The sequence below is a fragment of the Labeo rohita genome, unplaced genomic scaffold, assembly GCF_022985175.1.
Source record: "Labeo rohita strain BAU-BD-2019 unplaced genomic scaffold, IGBB_LRoh.1.0 scaffold_625, whole genome shotgun sequence".
Classification (NCBI taxonomy): Eukaryota; Metazoa; Chordata; class Actinopteri; order Cypriniformes; family Cyprinidae; genus Labeo; species Labeo rohita.
Genome location: NW_026129552.1, coordinates 29,501 through 38,763, shown reverse-complemented (window position 1 = coordinate 38,763; position 9,263 = coordinate 29,501). Strand labels below are relative to the sequence as shown.

General features: G+C 34.3%; 1 protein-coding gene across 1 annotated transcript in view; it reads left to right on the top strand.

Moving 5' to 3' along the window:
- Positions 1-9,263, top strand: part of LOC127161363 (ribonuclease inhibitor) — a 33,376-nt gene that overhangs the window by 2,205 nt on the left and 21,908 nt on the right. The window contains exons 2-4 of the mRNA XM_051104072.1: positions 7-180; positions 394-567; positions 838-1,008. Of these exons, the coding sequence (XP_050960029.1) occupies positions 7-180; positions 394-567; positions 838-1,008 (519 nt within the window). The remainder of the gene's footprint in view (positions 1-6; positions 181-393; positions 568-837; positions 1,009-9,263) is intronic.

Sequence of the window (9,263 nt, the reverse complement as noted above, 5' to 3'; positions counted from 1 at the left end):
TTCTAGACTTTCAGACTGCAGCATCACTGAAGAAGGTTATAAAGCTCTGGCTTCAGCTCTGAGATCAAACCCTTCACACCTGATAGAGCTGGATCTCACAGGAAATGATCCTGGACAATCAGGAGTGATGGAGCTCAATGATTTACTACAGGATGGACTCTGTTCATTAAAGACCATCAGGTGAAAAAATAAATAAAATATTTAAAAATGATCCACAGATGTGAAATCAGCTGTATGAAAAGACAGAAGGGTCAAATACACCATTTTTGAATAGGAATAACATGAACTGGAATTGAATAGCAGTTCAGAGAAATTCAACAGACACAAAACAGAATTTGTGGAAAAATAATTCAAAAATATAAATGATCTGAAATCCATATCTGCTTCCTGTAGGTTTTTGAAAAGTCCTGCTGCAGAGGAAGCGTGTGAGTATCTCACTGGAGTTCTGGGTAAAAGTCCATTACTACTGAAAGAACTGGATCTGAGTGAAGATAAATTAGGAGATCTGGATGGGGAGAAACTCTCTGCTCTTTTGATGGACTCTCATAGCAAACTGGAGAAAATAATGTGAGTGAACATGATTTATACATTGAAACCTCTTTGATTATTCATTATTAAAGACTGTCAGTCACATGTGTAATCAGATATGAAGAGCTGTTGATCTGATGTGTGTTGAATATGTGCTGAATAATAATAATCAAGCGTTGCGTTAGTTCAGGCAGAACACGTCAGTCAAGCTCACATCAGCTGATACTGCCAGCACTAACAGTATGCAATATAAGTAATAAATATACCTGATGAAAGTAATTATTACTGAAATGCTGTTTTTGTGTTCAGGCTGAATAATTGTGATCTGACAGAGAAAAGCTGTTCAGTTCTAGCTACGGTTCTCTCCTCCAAAACCATCCTGAAAGAGATGAACCTGAACAACAGTCGTCTGCTGGACTCAGGAGTCAAAGAGATCTGTGAGGGACTGAAGAATCCTGTGTGTGAGCTGAAGATACTGAAGTGAGTACATTTCACCAACAGCTACACTCAACACCACAGCAATGAGATCAATACTGCACACTGTCTGATGATGGAAGTATTATATGTGACCCTGGACCACAAAACTAGTCATAAGTGTCTATTTTTTAAAATTGAGATTTATACATCAACATCTGAAAGCTGAAATACAGCTATTTGAAAATCGGTGGGTGCAAAAAAAAAAAAAAAAAAAAAAAAAAAAAAAAAAAAAAAGAAAATCACCTTTAAAGTTGTACAAATGAGGTTCTTAGCCATGCATATTACTAATCAAAAATTAGGTTTTGATATTTTTAAGATAAGAAATGTCCAAAATATCTACATGGATAATGATCTTTACTTAAAGGAGTACTTCACTTCCAGAACAACAATTTACAGATAATGTACTCACCCCTTGTCATTCAAGATGTTCATGTCTTTCTTTCTTCAGTCGTAAAGAAATTATCCCCCAATTTTGAACTTCCAGAATGCAGTTTAAATGAAGCTTCAAACGATCACAAATGCGGTTGTAAATGATCCCAGCCGAGGAAGAAGGGTCTTATCTAGCGAAATGATTGGCTATTTTCATAAAAATAATAAAATTTATATACTCTTTTTTATTATTATTTTTTTTTATTGTTTGCCCACAGAAACAAATTACATTAACAATATAACATCATATATTCATGTTACAGAATGTTCAAAACCCTAAAAGTAAGAAGTAAAAAATAATGGAAAAAAGCAAAGAAAAAACAAATGATAAAAAAAAAAAAGTGTCACACCGTTTCAAAGCAGTCCTTAAATAAAGAATTAAAGAAAAATTAAAGGAAAATAAAAAATTGTTATATGTACATCAAGAGAGCTTTTTTATGTATTCCCAAAGGGGAGACCATATCAGCCAGAATTCGTCAGATTTTTTATGTTTATCATAAGTGAGCTTTTTTTCAACTATGTGGGCTGTGATATCCACATTTTGAGAGATGGAGCCATCTGTGATATCAATATGCATTTTTTTTTTTTTTTTTTTTTTTTTTTTTTGACAATAAATAATGGAGCATCTTTTTGAAACAAACTGACCAAAGATTCAATAAAACAATATGCATTCAAAATTTTTCAAAAAGCTCTTTCTATGTATTTTTTTCCAATATGGCAAAACAGTACCAAAAACAATGAATGAATGAACCTTTATCTTTTTTACACTTGAAACACAGGCCTGTGGCATTGATAAACATCTTCTTAATACGCATCGGTGTAAGATATATCCTATTAAAAAATTTAAAGTTGAGCTCATGGATCCCAAGAGAGCTGCAATTCGGGTACATATTATCACATACAATAGCCCAGTCATTCTCTTCAATGGCTTGACCAATATCTTTCTCCCAAACACCTTTCAGTCCTGGCAAGGCAGAAGTGCAATTACTAGACAAAATATTATATGCCCTTGATATTGATCCCTTTAAACAAGTTGGATTCAGTAAAAGATATTCAATCTCTGTTGTTTTGGTTCTCAACTCTTCTTTATCTATCTTTGGTTTTAAAAAATGCCACAGTTGAAGATATTTATAGAAATTAGAATTTGGAACTTTATATTGCTCTACAATCTGCTGGAAAGACTTTAGGGTGCCCTCAGAAAACAAACAAGATATTTGAGAGATTCCCAGTTTCAGCCATGCTGAAAGACCAATCTTCTGCAATGTCAAAGGCAAATCAGGATTAAAAGAAAGTGGGGAAGACAAGGAAAGAGAGGCAGAAATTCCTAAGTATGTCTTAACATCCCTCCAGGCTCGAAGAGTGTTTGATATTGTAAAATGCTCTGAAACCTTTTTTAGCTTTGCATAGTTCTTAACAAATGGCAAAAATCTAATTGGTAATGGGGCGCAAGCTGTTTCTTCCATCTTATACCAAACAGAATTGGTCCTTTCACTACACCAACTGATCATGTTTTTTATCTGGGCTGCCCAATAATAAAACTGAAGATTTGGTAAGACCGATCCCACCTTTATCTTTTGGCTTCATTAATTTGGAAAATTTAATACGTGGCCTTTTATTATTCCAGATGAACTTTGAGAGGTGTTTATTTATATCTTTGAAAAATGAATTTGCTAAATAACTAGGTATGGACTGGAATAAATGTAAAAGCTTAGGAAGCACATTCATTTTTATTACATTTATTCTGCCTAGAAATGAAATTGGGAGTAAGCACTATGTTTTCAAGTTAAGCTTGATTTTCTCTATAAGAGGAATATAATTGTTTATAAGATCATTAAGTGAAGCTGTGACAAAAATGCCTAGATATCCGAAGCCATTTTCTGATAACTGGAAAGGGAAAATTAATTTTAGATGTTCTAATGAAGATACATTTAAAGGTAATGAAATGGATTTGGAAAAAAAATATTTTATAACCAGAAAGACTACTGTAATGAGAAATGCATTCTAATAATACTGGAATAGATTGCTTTGGTTTAGACATAAATATAAGTACATCATCAACGTAAATTGATATTCGATGATCTTCTCCTCCCACTATAATGCCATGAAAATTTCTGTTCAATCTGAGGAGTTCTGCTAAGAGTTCAATGACTAGAGTGAAAAGTAAAGGTGAGAGAGGGCAGCCCTGCCTTGTACCTCTCCCTATGCAAAACGGAGTTGAAGTGAGACCATTCGCAATTACTGTTGCCCTAGGATCAGAATAAAGCAACTGAATCCACCTAATAAAGTTATTCCCTAGGATAAATTTTAGAGTGGCAAACAAAAAGTCCCACTCGACTCTGTCAAAAGCTTTTTCAGCGTCAAGGGCGCCCTTCACTTTGAACAAAATTAATAACATTTAAAAGTCGGCGTATATTATCTGTGCCATAACGCGATTTCACAAACCCTGTTTGGTCCGGCTTAACCAACTTGGGTAGGATACTCTCTAACCTACGTGCCAGAACTTTTGTCAGTATTTTAGAATCTGTATTAAGTAGGCTTTATTTGTCTGTATGACGCACAATCTTGTGGGCCTTTATCTTTCTTAAATATTACGCAGATATTTGCTATATTCCATGTTTCAGGTATTGTGCCTTGATCTAAAATAGCTTGTAAAGCTGGCATAAAAATGTTAGAAAGGTCAGGCCAAAATGATTTGTAAAATTCAATGGGAAAACCATCGGGTCCTGGTGACTTGTTGGATGACATTGATTTTATTGCAGCCAGGACCTCTTCTGATGTTATAGGCAAATTAAGGTAATCCCTGTCTTCATCTGAAATAACCGGAAGAGAAATATTATTAAAAAAAGTTTGAAATTCTAATTGTAAGGCACCGTTTTGTGAACAATAGAGTGATTCATAGTAGGACCGAAACGTGTCGTTTATAAGAACAGGATTACATGTAGTGACACCGTTTGGCATCTTTAGAGACTTAATTGCTCGCTCAGATTGTTTTAGTCTGATATGCTAACAGTCCACCAGATTTGTTTGCATGCTCATAATAATTCTGCTTGAAAAGAAACAGTAGTTTTTAATATTAGTATGATCAAGATTAAATGTGACTCTAGCATGGCATAAAGTTAGCTTGAGTGAGGGTTGTACTATGCAGGTGTATATAAGGGCTTTTTTTATGTGCAGCACTATAAGAAATAATGTATCCGCGTATTGTAGCCTTTGCTGCATCCCACATTACTGCAGGGGAAACGGGTGAGTTTTTGTTATCTGACCAATAATTTTGTATTGATTCCCTTACAGCGTTGCAAAATTTTGAGTCCAACAGCAAAGAAGAATTCAGTTTCCATACCTTGCTTCTTGTTAGTGGAGTTTCTAATGTAATATCTGTTTGAACCGGAGCATGATCTGAAATGGCAATTGAACCAATTTGACTAAAAGATGCAAGATTTAAATAAGTATTCAGAATAAAGATATAATCAATTCTTAAATACGAACCATGGGGATGGGAGTAAAATGTATAGTCTCTAGTGAGAGGGTTCATTTCTCTCCAGCTGTCAATTAAACCAGTCTCTTTACATAATTTTTTGAGAACCAAAGAAGATTTAGGATTGACTAGAGTACACACAATTGAAGTCTCCAGCACAGATTCCTAGACCTTTGCAGTGTTCGTTAAATAACAAAATCATTTTGGACATGAATTTTGGAGAATCTATGTTAGGTGTGTAAACATTTAACATTGTAATAGGCTGGCCAGATATAAAGCCTGTGACCAAAATAAATCTACCCTCAGGATCTCTAACTTGGTTTTCAAAAATAAATGGCAGGTGTTTGTTAATTAAAATAATTGTACCTCTTTTCCTAGGGTTAGCTATGCATGAAGAAAAAAACACTTGACCCACCCAATCTCGATTCAATTTCAAATGCTCACTATCAGATAGATGAGTTTCTTGAAGCATTGCAATTGTAACTTTTTCCTTTCTTAGAAAAGTCAGTATTTTTTTCCTTTTTATCACATGCCCTAATCCTTTAACATTCCATGTCATGAATCTAGTCAAGCTCTGCATTACAGCAAGTTATGAGAAAATAAGAGACTGTTAATGTAATTTTCAACAAAAAGATGGGCAATGGGCAAATGTTTAAAGGTAACAAAAACAACTCCTTCTCCCCCAGCCCCGGCTCTGTCCCCAACTGACAGGGCCAAATAAGTCCCCCTAAACCTAGGTCTCTGTACCCCATTGGACTCAGGTAAAAAAAACATTTACCTGCTACCAACAAAAGGTTCAGGATCATACCTATTTTGAGAAACGCTACATTAATCCGCTCCAGTAAAATAGACATCATCTCGGAGTGCTCATACAGGAAAAAATGACGGAAAATATGAGAAGTCTGTTATATGAACTAACAGTCACATTTGCCATTGTGAACAGATTAGAAACAAATAAATGGCATGTGAGAACCCGGGAAAATGAAAGTCACTACACCTCTGATTGTGGTAAAGATGAGAGAATAAGAATCCCTTTATCACTTATCTTGCAAAGTCTCTATGAACTGCGACCACTGTGCTGAAAGTACGAAGCTCTGAATCGTGAAGGCAACGCAACTTGGCTGGGTACGCAAATCCACGGAACATTTTGCGATCGACTAGAGTCTTCTTCACAGTGTCGAATTCCCTCCGTGTCCTCATCACATCCACTGAAAGATCTTGAAAGAAGCGTACCTGCTTGCCCTCGTGAATAATTTGCCGTTTTTTTCAGTGCTGCCTGTAGAATGCGATCTCTGTCGACGTAGAGCAGAAATCTGACCAGTATGATTCGTGGTGGATTATCGATTCCGGGAGCGGGTCCGAGCAATCGGTGCACTCTCTCAATCTCAAGCCTGAGATCAAAAGAAAGGTCGAGCCATTTCGGTATATTTTCTCAAGAATTGTGGGAGCGGAATAGATCCCTCAGCTTTTTGGGTAAACCGACGATTCGCAGATTCTTACGCCTTCCAAGGTTTTCTAAGTTATCTACTTTAGTTTGAAGCTGAGTCACTGTTTTCGTCAAAGCAGACAGTTCACTTTCGCGGGCCTGTAGAGCGTCCTCTGTGGTAGAGATTCTGTTTTCAGCTTAAGACAGTTAGGTTATGTAAACAGTTAGGGTATCAGTCCATTATATGGAGAAAAATGCTGAAATGTTTTCCTCAAAAAACACAATTTCTTCACGACTGAAGAAAGAAAGACATGAACATCTTGAATGACAAGGGGGTGAGTACATTATCTGTAAATTGTTGTCCTAATGATTTTTTACATAAATAAAAAAAATGATAATTTTGACTAATTTTGACCCATACAATGTATTTTTTGGCTATTGTTACAAATATACCTGTGTTACTTAAGACCACAGGTATATTTGTTTTTGTGGCCCAAGGTCACATATATGTAAAAAAAAAAAAAAAAAAAAAAAAAAAAAAATGTGCTGTTCAATTGCACATACACACATGCGCTGTAACCTGTGTCATTTCATAACAAAGCATGAAAGAAACTAAGGTACAGAACCTTACAATGAATGCACACAGAGTGTTAAGATACAGACATCTCTTTCCACATCTCACTGAGAGAAGATGTGAGAAAAGTCCCTTTTCACCTATTCCTTCCATCCACTTCCCCTCACCCATCTCCTCTCACTCAGTTCACTCAGAATGGCCAGTAGCATAATATAATGTTCTACATGAACACAAGTGAGATCCATAGTCATGTAGCAAACATTTGAATCATTTGAACTGTCACTGTGTGTCTGGTACAATTGTCTCATTCTCACAAGAAGTAAACTAAAATAACTAAAATAATTTTCTGTATAATTGGTATAATACATATTTACCTGACTGACAATAAATTGTTACAATTGATTTTGTTCTGACTTACTCTGAAATTATTTTCTCAAGTAGATTAAGTGAAGGTGTATGTTACCACAAATATCCGTCCAGGGTTAAGTACATACTAGATCTCAGGTTAGATGGAGCATGGGGCACATCAGGTGAGATTCTAGATTTCTGACTGATTGACTTTAGTTAAGTTGTTATGCAGTTGCATTAACTATGGGGGGCTAGACAAAATACTATTGGAGTACTAGCGTGGTTCGGGCATATTTCATAGTACTAGCTATAACCTCTGGTTATTGTCTCAGCTTTATTTAAGTTGTTATATAGTTAGACTAACTATAGGGGGTTAGATAAAAACACTGTTGAAGTATTAGCATTTTTAAATTTTTTTACTTTTTTTAAAAAATATTTTACATGTAATGAATCTAGAATATATGAAAGTTTCAGTTTTTAAAATAAGTTACAATCAAAAAATGAACTTTTTCATAATTATCTAATTTTTTTGAGATGCACCTATATATTTTTTTGTTGTTGTTTCTAAATCATGTTACTTGTTTTCGGGTGTCTGTTAGAACAAAACACGTTGAAGCGAAGACTATAAATAGTTTTTAACATGCACATTAACTGAAATTTAAAATTGTTAAAAGAAAAGGCTCAATAAACTGTTGCACAGATATAATACACCACACATCAATATTTCTTCCCTTTGTGAATTGAACACTTTAATGCAAAGAGTTGTGTGTTGTGAGACTGTGTTGCATCATTTTGCACACCGGATGTGAATACTGTAAATGTTTTGAGCTGCACTGCATTTGTTTTGTCCTATCTATCATATGTTGATGCCTCATTAAAAATAAAAATCTTTTAATTTTAGAGTATATATTTATGTAGAAATATATAGTTTTTCGTAAATGCATTTTATATCCACAATGCAAATAGCCATGTTTGGATTTATGAAATTGTTAATATTGTGCACTGATTTTTCTAGAATAACTTTTGCTGCTGAATTATCCAATAACCTAATTTCTAATATATTTTTTCCCCATATACATATTTTTTTTTTCTTTTTTTAATTTATTGTTCTTTTTAATGGATCAGTCTGTATTTAGTAGATTGTAAAATAATGATTATTAGTTCCACACACAGAGATATGGAAATTCTACATTGATTTAAAAGAGAAAAAACACACTTTTACAGTTTAATTCTGTGTGAATTAAATATAAATGGCAAAGTCAGATTTTTCAAAAACAAAACTTGTTTGAATGTCTTCAGTTTAAGGAAATATGTTTATTCTTTAAATGAAAACGTGCAAAGTTGTTGACTTGTTGTTTAGTCTACAGTATGTTTCAACATTGATCTGTGAGACTAAAGTGATTTATGACATTAGTAGACAGTAACAATTTCATTTGTTAACATTAGCTATTAAATATATCTAATGTCATATCTAATATATGTTCATGTCAGTTCACAGTGTATTAACTAATTAACAGCAAACTTTAGTTTAATAAGGTTATTAAATAAGGTTATTAAATGCTGTACTAGTTGTTCATCATCAGTTCATGTTAACTAATGTAGTTAATGTTATCAAGTGAAACCTCATAACTTGGATAAACAGCTCACATCTTAATGGGTAATTTTGCTGATTTTCAACCTTTGCATACATTTGTAACTTTTGTGTAGTTTGTAGTATATTTAAATGAACTATGTGTAGTCTTTCTTCATGTTACCTGCACACAGATATCACTGTTTATTTGTCAGCAAACGTCTGCTGGAAGATGCAAAACACATTAGTGAGTTGATCATCATAGATCTGATTCATTGTCTTTTCTCTTTCTGTTTTCAGTCTGTGTGGAATCAGTATTACAGAGGAACAGTGTCTCATCCTGACTTCAGCTCTGAAATCAAACCCATCACACCTGAGAGAACTGAACCTGAGCTTGAATAAACTAGGAGACTCTGGAGTGAAAAACCTCAGTGAT